The sequence below is a fragment of the Rhinoderma darwinii genome, chromosome 2 (genome assembly GCF_050947455.1).
Source record: "Rhinoderma darwinii isolate aRhiDar2 chromosome 2, aRhiDar2.hap1, whole genome shotgun sequence".
In the NCBI taxonomy this organism is placed as follows: domain Eukaryota; kingdom Metazoa; phylum Chordata; class Amphibia; order Anura; family Rhinodermatidae; genus Rhinoderma; species Rhinoderma darwinii.
In genome coordinates, this window is record NC_134688.1 from 90,425,549 (window position 1) to 90,438,929 (window position 13,381).

A 13,381-nucleotide genomic window follows, 5' to 3' on the forward strand; every position below is an offset into this window, starting at 1 on the left:
ACTAGTCTGATGAGTGCAGAATAAGGGTATGTGCACACGCTAGCTGGCTTTTACGGCTGAAATGACAGACTGTTTTCAGGAGAAAACAGCTGCCTCGTTTCAGCCGTAATTGCTCCTCCTCGCATTTTGCGAGGCTTCTCTGACAGCCGTAAATTTTGAGCTGTGCTTCATTGAGTTCAATGTATAACGGCTCAAATTTTGTCTGAAAGAAGTGTCCTGCACTTGATAGCTGTCAAACGACGACGCGTAAATGACAGGTTGTCTGCACAGTACGTCGGCAAACCCATTCAAATGAATGGGCAGATGTTTGCCGACGTATTGTAGCCCTATTTTCAGACGTAAAACGAGACATAATACGCCTCGTTTACGTCTGAAAATAGGTCGTGTGAACCCAGCCTTAGGCTTCATTCAGACGGACATGTTAACGGTCAGTATTCCTGCTGTAATTCCCCTTGTGTTTTTTTTTTATTGAATACACAGCCCTATAAAACCTGGTATGATATGCCCATCTGATTTAGGTCTCAGTTTGACCTTCTGAGAAATTTATAATAAGGGTTCAGTTTGTGTCTTTATGTTTTCATTACATACCTTAGATAGAGAAGTTATTTGTGAGTATTTGCGGAGAGAATCATGTCTCATTTATAATACCGGTGTCTTCTGTGGCAGAGGGACTACTGTGTCCCCTCAGTCACCAGGGCCTTTGTGTGTCTGTTACCTTGGCTCGCCATATTTTGCCCCTGCTGGTGATATCCAAGATGCGGATGGTTCCTGCATTGTAATTTTGGCAGTGCCATCGGGAACATGGAGAAACCAATTCCTCTGTGGCCGATGATGATGATTTTTGAGGCAGTGGTGATAGTGGTGTTGATGATGAGGAGCATTGTAACACAAACTCTTGTTTTTATCAGGTTGTACCACCATGTGAATGAAGAGATATTTAAAAGGCCAACGTTTAAAGCATTTATCGCTCTATTGAATAATTATGACAGAAAGACTGGAACAGATGAAGCATGCACACATGAGCACATTGAGGAGCAGAAGATATTCTTACAGCAAATTATGAAAACAAAAGTTATGAAGGAACTTTTTAAATTTTTTCACAAAAAAGGTAAATTGATATGTTATGTTCTATAAAATATTAATATATTTTCTGCAAAATTATTATATTTATGTTAAAAAATTCATCCCAGAAAATCATCTTTCTCAAATATTGAAGGCTGCTAAGAAAAAATTACACATTCTGGGGATTCACATAATAAACAAAAGAACAAATAAAGATTAAGACATCTTTGTGGGTAAAAAAAGGGGGTCAGACACAGTTTTTTTTTTTTAATTATGGATAACCATGTCTGGTAAAGATTACTATCCTGCCTTCTGTAGGCCTCTAGCAGTACAATAGAGGTGTCATTATCTAGCATACTTTCTAGTGTAAATGAGATGACTCTGCTCATTCTCCCCCAATCTATACATCAAAAGTAAACTATGAAAAAACAGGAAGTCAGCCTAATGTAACTGCTCTAGTGGCCAATGTGTATACTGTAATATGTCAGGCTTTTTCTTTTTTTGTCTGAATAGTCACACAAAAAAAACACCACCAAAAATATAAGACAAAAACATATTTATAATAAAAATCTGATTGGAATAATATGTAATTTCTGATGATACGTTTCCATTTAAACTGTTGGTACATATAGGCATCTCACATTTTATTTTAAATGCTCGCGACCTAAGGTATATAAGAGTGGTCACATCATCCGACTTTTCATCTTTGTACTGTATATTTGGGAGATGAAATATTAGAAAATATCTAATTCTATACAGAGTTAAATTATTTGAATCTGGTATCTAATAACCCATACATTCTGCTCTGAATGCTAGTCTTGAATTTCGTGACTGAGTAGAGAGAACTAATAAGACTTCATTGGTTAAATAAATAAAGTGATAGTGTAATGATGGGGGTAGGGAAACAGACAAGTGAGCCCTAATCTACCCGCCACTCAGTCCCTGCCTACTTGCAACGACCCGCCCTAGGCGACGGGGTACAACTGGGCGACGGTCCCTATGCTCAGTATGTGCACGACAGACAAACAGACAAGGGTACACAACAGAAGCAAGGGAAAAGGGGCAGTTGCCCACGGCAACACCGTGAGCAACAAGAGTGGTGAACGAGCCGATTCAAACTAGGAGTGTACGAGGTACCAAACGCAGAGCAGGAGAGTAGTGAACAAGCCGAGTCAAACCAGGAGTGTACGAGGTACCAAACGCAGAGCAGGAGAGTAGTCAGTAAGCCAGGGTCAATAGGAAGAAGGGTCAAATAGTTCAGAAGCTGCAGCAGGGCCAGGAAACCAAAGGAGAAGAATCACAAGCAAGGAGGAACAGGAAAGGCAGGTATAAATAGACAGAGGGCGGGAGTTAGCTCCGTCTGGTCAGGCTGTGATAGGCTCTCCCACTCCTAAGCCTGCCATCCTGAGTGGTGGAAGATGGAGTCAGTCTCACAGACATAGAAGCAGGTGCAGACTGATTACCTATGGGCGTTGACACAGAAGCTGTGCCTGGCAGATCCTTTACAGATAGTGTCATGTTTTGTGATACCATTTTATTTTTAGCTGTCTGCCTTGAGGCTTTTTACAATATACATTTTAATATCCGTAGGCCTGTACAAAACAGAACAAGAGTTTGTTGATGACCTAAATAAGATGTGGTTTGGACTTTACTCTCGGTCCTCTGGAGAACAGGACTCAAGTGGCTTTGAACACGTCTTTGTGGGTATGTCACTCAGTTGCCATGTCTGTCTTTAAAGGAAAGGTACATGTATATAAATGTCCATCTATTATACATATATACTAGTCCTTCTCAATAAATTAGAATATCATCAAAAAGTTAATTTATTTCAGTAATTCAATTCAAAAAGTGAAACTCATATGTTCTATAGATTCATTACACACAGAGTGATCTATTTCCAGCATGTTTTTCTTTAATGTTGATGATTATGGCTTACAGTTAATGAAAACCCAACATTTAGTGTCTCAGAAAATTAGAATATTATATAAGTCCAATTTAGCCCAATATCAAGTTCAGAGTCAATGCAGCCGTCTACCACGAAATTTTAGGGCACTTCATGCTTCCCTCTGCTGACAAGCTTTATGGAAACGCTGATTACATTTTGTAGCAGGACTTGGCACCTGCCCACACTGCCAAAAGTACCAATACCTGGTTTAACCCCTTCCCGCTTTTGGGCGTAACTGTACGTCCGAAAACCAAGTGACTTACCGCAGACGGGCGTACAGTTACGCCCGGCAGATAAAGCGAGCACAGGAGCTGTGCGCGCTTTATCTTCAGCGGCTGTCAGCTGTTATACACAGCTGACATGCTGCTGCAATGGCTGCGATGGCTGTTACCGCCGATCGCAGCCATTTAACCCCTTCAATGCGGCTGTCAATGACATCTGCCGCATTGAAGTGGTTTACAGAGGGCGATTGTTGCTATGGCAACCAGGAAGCCGTTACTAGGCTTCCTGGTTGCCAAGGTACGGTAGCCTATTAGGTTCTGCCCGAGGCAGGACCTAATACGCTAACTGTCAAATGAAGAATGACAGTTGCGATGCACTGCACTACATAAGTAGTGCAAGTGCATCGTACCGGGGATCAGAAGACCAGATCTTCAAGTCCCCAAGTCAGTGTAAAAGAAAAAGTGAAAAAAGTAAAAAAAAAATGTGAAAGAAAAATAAATAAATAAAAGTTAATAAATAATAAATAAATAATAAAAACAACACTTGCCCTGTTTCCCTGATCAACTCCTTTATTATTAGAAAAAAAATGAAAATATGAAAAAAAACTATACATAATAGGTATCGCCGCGTTCGGCCTGTTCTACAAAAATATCACATTATTTTTACCGCACGGTGAACACCGTAAAAATTTTTAATAAAAAACACTGACAGCATTTTATTTTTTGGTCATCTTGTCTCAAAAAAAATGTAAGAAAAAGTGATCAAAAAGTTGCAAGTAACGCAAAATGGTACCAATAGAAACTACAGTTCGTCACGCATAAAACAAGCCGTCCCACAGCGATATCAACGAAAAAATAAAAAAGTTATGGCTGTCAGAAGATGGCGACACTAAAACATGATTTTTTTAGAAAAGAGTATTTTTATTGTGGGAACGCAGTGAAACGTAAAAAAAACATATAAATTTGGTGTCGCTGTAATCGTATCGCCCCACAGAATAAAGTTAACATGTTGTTTATACTGCACGGTGAACACTGTAAAAAAAACAAAAAAGAAACGTGCTGGAATGGCTGTTTTTTGGTTTCCTCATCTCCCCAAAAATTGTATAAATAGTGATAAAAAAAAATTGCATGTACCCCAAAATGGAGCCAATAAAAATTACAGCACGTTTCACAAAAAACGCACCCTCACACACGCCCTAACGGAAAAATAACACGTTATGACTCTCAAAATGCAATGATGCAAAATGATTCTAAAGGCCCAGACTCATTTTACGGTCCAGTAGAATTTCACTAAATATCCCACATCGTCCTTTGCTGGACCCCACAGGTGGACCATGTAGATGCAGCGGAGATGAGGAAACTTTAGGGCCTTGTGCGGCTTATAGGGCTAGTGAAGAAGTCAAATATAAGGCAATACTGGAGCGCAGATATTTTGTATAATACCCAATAAACCCGGCCTGTGTATAAAGGATTGGTTCAAAGCGACCACACCAATCTATGGATTATTCATTCTCCCCATTATTACATCATCCTGTTATGACCTGATGCACTCCGCCAAGCTTACATATACCCTGATGTACTCCGCACAGCTTACATATACCCTGATGTACTCCGCCCAGCTTACATATACCCTGATGTACTCCGCACAGCTTACATATACCCTGATGTACTCCGCACAGCTTACATATACCCTGATGTACTCCGCACAGCTTACATATACCCTGATGTACTCCGCACAGCTTACATATACCCTGATGTACTCCGCACAGTTTACATATACCCTGATGTACTCCGCCCAGCTTACATATACCCTGATGTACTCCGCCCAGTTTACATATACGCTGATGTACTCCGCCCAGCTTACATATACCCTGATGTACTCCACAACAGCTTACATATACCCTGATGTACTCCGCCCAGTTTACATATACCCTGATGTACTCCTCCCAGCTTACATATACCCTGATGTACTCTGCCCAGCTTACATATACCCTGATGTACTCTTCACATATTACATATACCCTGATGTACTCCGCCCAGCTTACATATACCCTGATGTACTCCGCACAGCTTACATATACCCTGTTGCACTCCGCCCATCTTACATATAGCCTGATGTACACGCACATATTACATATACCCTGATGTACTCCTCACATATTACATATACCCTGATGTACTCCTCACATATTACATATACCCTGATGTACTCCTCACATATTACATATACCCTTATATACTCCTCACATATTACATATACCCTGATGTACTCCTCACATATTACATATACCCTGATGTACTCCTCACATATTACATATACCCTGATGTACTCCTCACATATTACATATACCCTGATGTACTCCGCCCAGCTTACATATACCCTGATATACCCGCACATATTACATATATCCTAATGTACTCCTCACAGCTTACATATACCCTGATGTACTCCGCACAGCTTACATATAGCCTGATGTACCCGCACATATTACATATACCCTGATGTACTCCTCACATATTACATATACCCTGATGTACTCCGCACAGCTTACATATACCCTGATGTACTCCGCCCAGCTTACATATACCCTGATGTACCCGCACATATTACATATATCCTGATGTACTCCTCACAGCTTACATATAGCCTGATGTACACGCACATATTACATATACCCTGATGTACTCCGCCCAGCTTACATATAGCCTGATGTACCCGCGCATATTACATATACCCTGATGTACTCCGCCCAGCTTACATATATACCCTTGATGTACTCCACCCAGCTCACATATGCCCCCACATTATAAGCTGAAATACCACTAATACACCAAAACAAAATCTGCGCTTCAAAAGCCAAATGGTGGTCCAACTGAGCCTGGCAGTGAGCCCAAACGGCAATTTATGACCACATATGGGGTATTTTGGAGAACCCGCTTAACAATTTATGGGATGTGTGTCTATAGTGGTACAAGCTGGGCACAACACATTGGCCACTGAAATGGCATATTTGTGGAAAACAGCCATTTTCAATCTGCAATATCTATTGTTTACTCATTTTTGCAAAACACTTGTGCGGTCAAAATGCTCACTACACCCCTAGATCAATTCTTTGAGGGATCTAGTTTCCAAAATGGGGTAATTTTTTGGGGGTTCCACTGTACTGGTACTATAGCTCAATGCAACATGGTGTCAAAAAACAAATCTTATAAAATCTCCACTCCAAATACTAAATGGCGCTCCTTCCATTTAGACCCTTGCTGTGTGTCCAAATAGCAGTTTATGACCACGTGTGGGGTATTTCCGTACTCTGCAGATGTTGCTTTACAAATGTTATGGTGCTTTTTCTCCTTTATTTGTTGAGAAAATGAAAATTTTTTAACTAATGCTACGTCTTATTGGAAAATAATGTCATTTTTCATTTTCACTGCCCATTTCTAATGAAATCTTTGAGACACCTGTGGGGTCAAAATGCTCACTACACCCCTAGATGAATTCCTCAATGGGTGTAGTTTGCCAAATGGAGTCACTTTTGGGGAGTTTCCACTGTACTGGTACCTAAGGGGCTTTGCAAAAGCGACATGGCGCAGAAAAACCAATCCAGCAAAATCTGCTCTCCAAAAGCCAAATGGCGCTCCTTCCCTTCTGAGCCCTGATGTGTATTCATACAGTACTTTATTACCACATATGGGGTATTTCCGTACTCTGGAGAAGTTGCTTTACAAATGTTGGGGTGCTTTTTATCTTTTATTTGTTGAAAAAAATAAAAATGTTGAGGTAAAGCTACATCTTATTGGAAAATAATGTAATTTTTAAATTTCACTGCCTAATTCTAGTGAAATCTATGAAACACCTGTGGGGTCAAAATGCTCATTACACCCCTAGATGAATTCCTCAAGGGGTGTAGTTTCCTAAATGGAGTCACTTTTGGGGGGTTTCCACTGTACTGGTACCTTAGGAGCTTTACAAATGCGACATGGTGCAGAGAAATAAATCCAGCAAAATCAGCGCTCCAAAAGCTAAATGGCATGCCTTCCCTTCTGAGTCCTGCCGCTTCCCCAAACAGCCGTTTATGACCACATGTTGGGTATTTCCGTACTCTGGAGAAGTTGCTTTACAAATGGTGGGGTGCTTTTTATCATTTATTTGTTGAAAAAATTAAAACTTTTGAGGTAAATTTACATGGTATTGGAAAATAATGTAATTTTTCATTTTCACTGCCCAATTCTAATGAAATCTATGAAACACCTGTAGGGTCAAAATGCTCACTACACCCCTAGATGAATTCCTCAAGGCGTGTAGTTTCCAAAATGGGGTATTGTTTGGGGTGTTTCCTTTGTTTCGGCACCACAAGACCTCTTCTAACCTGACATGGTGCCTGAAATATAATCTAAGAAAAGGAAGGCCCTAAAATCCTCTAGGTGCTCCTTTGCTTCTGAGGCCGGTATTTCAGTCCAGTAGCGCACTAGGGCCACATGTGGAATATTTCTAAAAACTGCAGAATCAGGGCAATAAATATTCAGTTGTGCTTCTCTGGTAAAAACCTTCAGTATTACAGGAAAAATGGATTAAAATGGAATTTCTGCAAAAAAAATGAAATTTGTAAATTTCCCCGCTACTTTGCTTTAATTCCTGTGAAACGCCTATAGGGTTAAAAAACTTTCTGAATGCTGTTTTGAATACTTTGAGGGGTGCAGTTTTTAAAGTGGGCTGATTTGTGGGGGTTTCTAATATATAAGGCCCTCAAAGCCACTTGACAACTGAACTGTTCCCTAACAAAATGGGTTTTTGAAATTTTCTTGAAAATGTGAGAAATTGCTGCTAACTTATAAGCCTTGTAACGTCCTAGAAAAATAAAAGCATGTTCAAAAAATGATGCCAATCTAAAGTAGACATGTGGGAAATGTTAGCTAGTGACTATTTTGTGTGCTATAACTATCTGTCTTACAAGCAGATACATTTGAATTTAGAAAATGCTAATTTTTTGCACATTTTCACTAAATTTTGGTGTTTTTCACACAAAAATATTGAATACATCGATCAAATTTTTTCACTAACATAAAGTACAATATGTCACGAGAAAACAATCGCAGAATTGCTTGGATAGTTAAAAGCATTCCCGAGTTATTACCACATAAAGTAACACACGTCAGATTTAAAAAATGAGGCTCTGTCATTTGGTCCAAAAGTGGCTCAGTCCTGAAGGGGTTAATAACCACAGTATCACTGTGCCTGATTGGCCAGAAAACTACCCTGACCGAAACCCCACAGAGAATCTATGGGATATTGTTAAGAGGAAAATGAGAGACCAGACGCAACAATGCAGACGAGCTGAAGGCCGCTATCAAAGCAACCTGGGCTTCCACAACACCTCAGCAGTGCTACAGGCTCGTCGCCCCCATGCCACGCCGCATTAATGCAGTAATTCATGCAAAAGGAGCCCCGACCAAGAATTGAGGGCATATACTGTACATACTTTTCAGTAGGCCAACATTTCGGTATTAAAAATCATTTTTGAAATTGTGCTTATATAATATTCTCATTTTCTGAGACACTACATTTTTGAATTTTATTAACTGTTAGCCATAATCTTCAACATTATAAGAAAATGCTGGAAATAGGTCACTCTGTGTGTAAGGAATCTATATAATATATGAGATTCACTTTTTGAATTGAATTACTGAAATAAATTAACTTTTTGATGATATTCTAATTCATTGAGAAGAACTACTATATGATAAGGAGATGTTCATTTCTGTAGTGATATGGATGCAAAGAAATAGCAAAATAATATTGGTGTCTAAGATTTGAGTTTTAAAGGCTATGTACACCTTTTAACCGGAAAAATCTATTTTTGCATATGTTAGTGGTAGAGATGAACGAATGTCCCTAAATTCATTTCGGATCCGATTTGGTCGAATTGGCAATCCAATTAGTTTAGTCCAAATGAATTTGCCGCAAATCGCAAGTGCCCCGATTGCCCTGAAAACTTGTGTCTGACGCTCTGATGTCTTCTAGAACTGTATCCAACCCCTTCTAATCACTTAGGCCTCATGCACACGACCGAAGTGTTTTTATGGTCCGCAAATTCCAGGACCGTGTTCCGTGAAATGTCATCCGCAGTTCATCCGTATGTAATCCGCAGTTCATCCGTATGTAATCCGTAAAATGCGGATGAAAAAAAAAAACCTAGCTAAAACAGGATGACGACAGAACTCATTCCCGGTTGTCGCCTAGCAACATTTCCGCAAATCCGCAAACTGCGGATGACACACGGAGGTGTATCCGCAATTTCCACGGGCCCATTGACTTCTATTGGCATGTCCGCATCGAATTTGCGGCCCGTAATAAGACATGTCCTGAGTTTCTGCGGCACGGATTTGCGGACATGCGGAGACCCGTGAAAACACGGATAGTGTGTATGGGCCCATAGAAATGAATGGGTCTGCAATTCTCCCGTGGATTTGCGGGGGAATTGCGGACGCAAAAACACGGTCGTGTGCATGGGGCCTTAGTGACCAGCTATTATAGGCTCTAATGACAAAGCAATTGTTTTCATTTTTCCATTGTCGCATTCAAAGAGCTACAACTTTTTTCTTTTTCCGTCGACATAGCTGTATGAGGACTTGATTTTTTTAAGACAAATTGTATTTTTTTAATGGCACAAATTTTGGGTACAAATAATGTATTGATTAACTTAAGTTAATTTTGTTGGGGGTGATGGAAAAAAAACGGAAATTTTGCCATTCTTTTTTGCATCTTAAAGTTACGCAGTTTACCATGTGGTATGAAAAACATAAACATTTAATTCAGTGAGTCTGTACAACTACGGCGATACCAAACTTATATTGTTTTTTTCTTTTTTACTAATTTTGTACAAAAAAAAACAAAAAGTATTGGCTTTTGTGTCGCCATATTCTAACAGCCATAACTGTTTTATTTTTTCCGCTGATTTACCTGTAAGAGATGTTTTGCGGGATGGCTTGTAGTTTTTATTGACATTTTGATTGTTTTTTATCACATTTTTTGGAAGGCAGGTTGAACAGAAAATAGCAATTCTAGCATTGTTTTTTAATTTTTTTAGGGTGTTTACTATGCGGGTTAAATAACATAATAGTTTTATAGTTATACAGACATGACAATACCAATTATGTGTAGTGTTCTAAAAAAATGAAACCATTTTTTTTCCAAATAAAGCATTTTGTAGGAAGAAAAAGTAGGTTTTCTAATTTTTTTTTGCATGGGATTTTTAATTATTTATTATAAACTTTATTTAACATTTTAATTTACTTTTTTTAAATCCCACTAGAAGACTTTACTATGTATTATGCCTGTCAGTGTAAAACTGACAGGCATCTATTAGGCCATGCAGGGCCGCCATGAGGTATTTCTGGGCCCCATACAGCCAAGAAGTCTGGGCCCCCCCCCTCCAATACCGGGGTTGGGCAATGGAAAGTGTGGCGCTCACGTTTGTACATTATATGCATTAACTGATTTTGGTGCTGACCTGCGGTGCGTATTTTAAAATCTGGAGCATGTCAATTTATTTTGCGTTTCCGCTTGAAAATTGTATCTGACCAGTTAAAAAAAAATATCAAATCCGCAGCATAAAACCTGCACCCAAGGGTATGTTCACACGCAAACGCAAAATACGTCTGCAAATACGGAGCTGTTTTCAGGCGAAAACAGCTCCTCAATTTCAGACGTTTTTGCAAGTACTCACATTTTTGGCGGCGTCCATTACGGACATAATAGGAGCTGTTTTTCAATGGAGTCATGGAAAAACGGCTCCAAAAACGTCCAAAGAAGTGACATGCACTTCTTTTACGCGGGCGCACGCAAAAAACGTGGCGTTTTGCCTGCGCAAATGGCACTTAACAGCTCCGTGTGTCATCAGCGTATGATGCGTGGCTGCGTGATTTTCGCGCAGCCGCCATCATTATGACACTCCATTTGGATGTTTGTAAACAGAAAAGCACGTGGTGCTTTTCTGTTTTCATTCATCCTTTTCACAGCTGTTACGCGAATCACGTTGTTCGCACGGAAGTGCTTCCGTGTGACATGCGTGGTTTTCACGCACCTATTGACTTCAATGGGTGCGTGATGTGCGAAAAACGCCCAAAGAACGGACATGTCGTGACTTTTACGCAGCGGACCAACACTGCGTAAAAATCACGCACATGTCTGCACGGCCCCATAGACTAATATAGGTCCGTGTGACGCGCGTGAAAATCACGCGCGTTGCACGGACGTTTATCCCGTTTGTGTGAATAAGCCCTAAGAATGCACTATTAGGGCTTGTCCACACGTTGCGGAAGTGCTGTGTTTTTTCCGTCCGGAATTTCGGACAGAAAATACGTAGCAGAATTCAGTAGCAGCAAAGTGGGTGTGATGTAACAAATCTCATCAGAAATTCCGACCAGAAATTGACCAGTGTTGCGTATTTTTCAGACCTCAGCTTTTCAATTCCTGCTGCGGAAAGTGGACTGAGTTGCTGCGTTTTTCAAAGGAGATGTCACCATTCCCCAACATTGTGAAAAATGCAGCAAAATATGCACCATTTTCTGCAGTAAAAAAATTCAGGAAATGGTGCGTTTTTTTCTGCAGTGGAACGTCTTCTACTTTCAATGGAATTGCTGCACAAATTTTCTGCAGCAATTCCGTTCTGTGTGGACAAGTCCTTAGGTGCGGATTTTACCTGCAGCTTTACCTGCGGTTTTGATGCAGATTTTCTGCACCAAATTCCTCAACGTGTGCGTGTAGCCTTACAGATTTTGCATTGTAAGGATATGTTCACACGGCCTATTTTCAGCCGTAAACGACCTGAAAAACGGCTAAAAATACGGAGGCTGGACGCCTCCAAACATCTGCCGATTTATTTAAATGGGAAAAACATTGTTTCGTTCCCACAGGGCGTTTTTTTATGCGGCCGTTTGTAAAAACAGCGCGTAAAAAAACACCTCGTAAAAATGAAGTGCATATCCCGTCTTGAACCGTTTTTGGGGCTGTTTTTCATTGTCTCAATAGAAAAACAGCTTCAAAAACAGCTGTAAAGAACGCAACAAAAAATGCTTGATGCATAAAAAACGGCTGAAAATCATTGCCTGTTTTCCCTTGAAAAGCTCCGTATTTTACGGACGTTTTTTGCTTGCTGTGTGAACATACCCTAATGGGTAAAATATATTCAAATTCTGCAACATAATAGGCATGCTGCTGATTTAATAATCAGCAGCAGGTCCTAAATTCCATGAAGATTTTTTTCTGCTGCATGTGCATGGTGTTTGAAAAGGAGTTAGGGCTTATTCAGACGAACGTGTTAAATGTCAGTGTGACGGCCATTGTTTTAACGGCCGTCACATGGTTGCATGTATTTATATGGGGCTATTTACACAGCCGTTGTTTTAATGGACCGTGTAAAGGGCCCTGAAAAAATAGTACATGTCCCATTTATGTCCGTTTTTACAGATCTCTCAATAGACTCAAGTCTATGAGGGATCCGCGAGAACGGGTCCCACACGGGTGCAAATTGGCAGTGAAAAACAGCCATTTCGCACACGTTCGTGAACATTTGTAGTGAATTTTCAGTGCGCAATCCGCACAAGAAATAGGAGACAAATCCGCCACTTCTGTCTGAAGTGTCCTTGTTGAAACGTCCGTGTTCGTTCCTTTTTATATGGACCGCATGTCGGCAGTATTTCCCGGAACGAGCCGGGCTCCTAGCGTCATAGTTATCAATGACGCTAGGCGTCCCTGTCTCCCGGCGGGAATACTGTTCCCGTACTTAAAACATGATTACAGTACGGGACAGTTTTCACGCGGAGAGACAGGGACACCTAGCGTCATATATAACTATGTTGCCCGGCTCCCTGAATTGTGGTCGGTCCGGGAAATATGGCCGATACACGGTCCATATAAAACGGACCGAGCACGTCCGTCTGAATAAGGCACATCACATTTTTTGGCAAAATGGCAACAAAAACGTGATTTTACTGCACTTTGACTATAGCCTAACAGCACAGTTTTACCATGTTTTGTACCCTTTTTTTAATGCAATTTTCGTAATCGCAGCACAAATCAGGCAGTTTTGCAGTGATTTTTAAAAAACGGAACAAAACTGCGCCATTTTTGCCGCGATTACGAAAATCGTAGCAA

General features: G+C 40.3%; 1 protein-coding gene across 1 annotated transcript in view; it reads left to right on the forward strand.

Moving 5' to 3' along the window:
* Nucleotides 1-13,381, forward strand: part of ENDOU (endonuclease, poly(U) specific) — a 78,349-nt gene that overhangs the window by 46,571 nt on the left and 18,397 nt on the right. The window contains exons 8-9 of the mRNA XM_075851065.1: nt 909-1,108; nt 2,653-2,766. Of these exons, the coding sequence (XP_075707180.1) occupies nt 909-1,108; nt 2,653-2,766 (314 nt within the window). The remainder of the gene's footprint in view (nt 1-908; nt 1,109-2,652; nt 2,767-13,381) is intronic.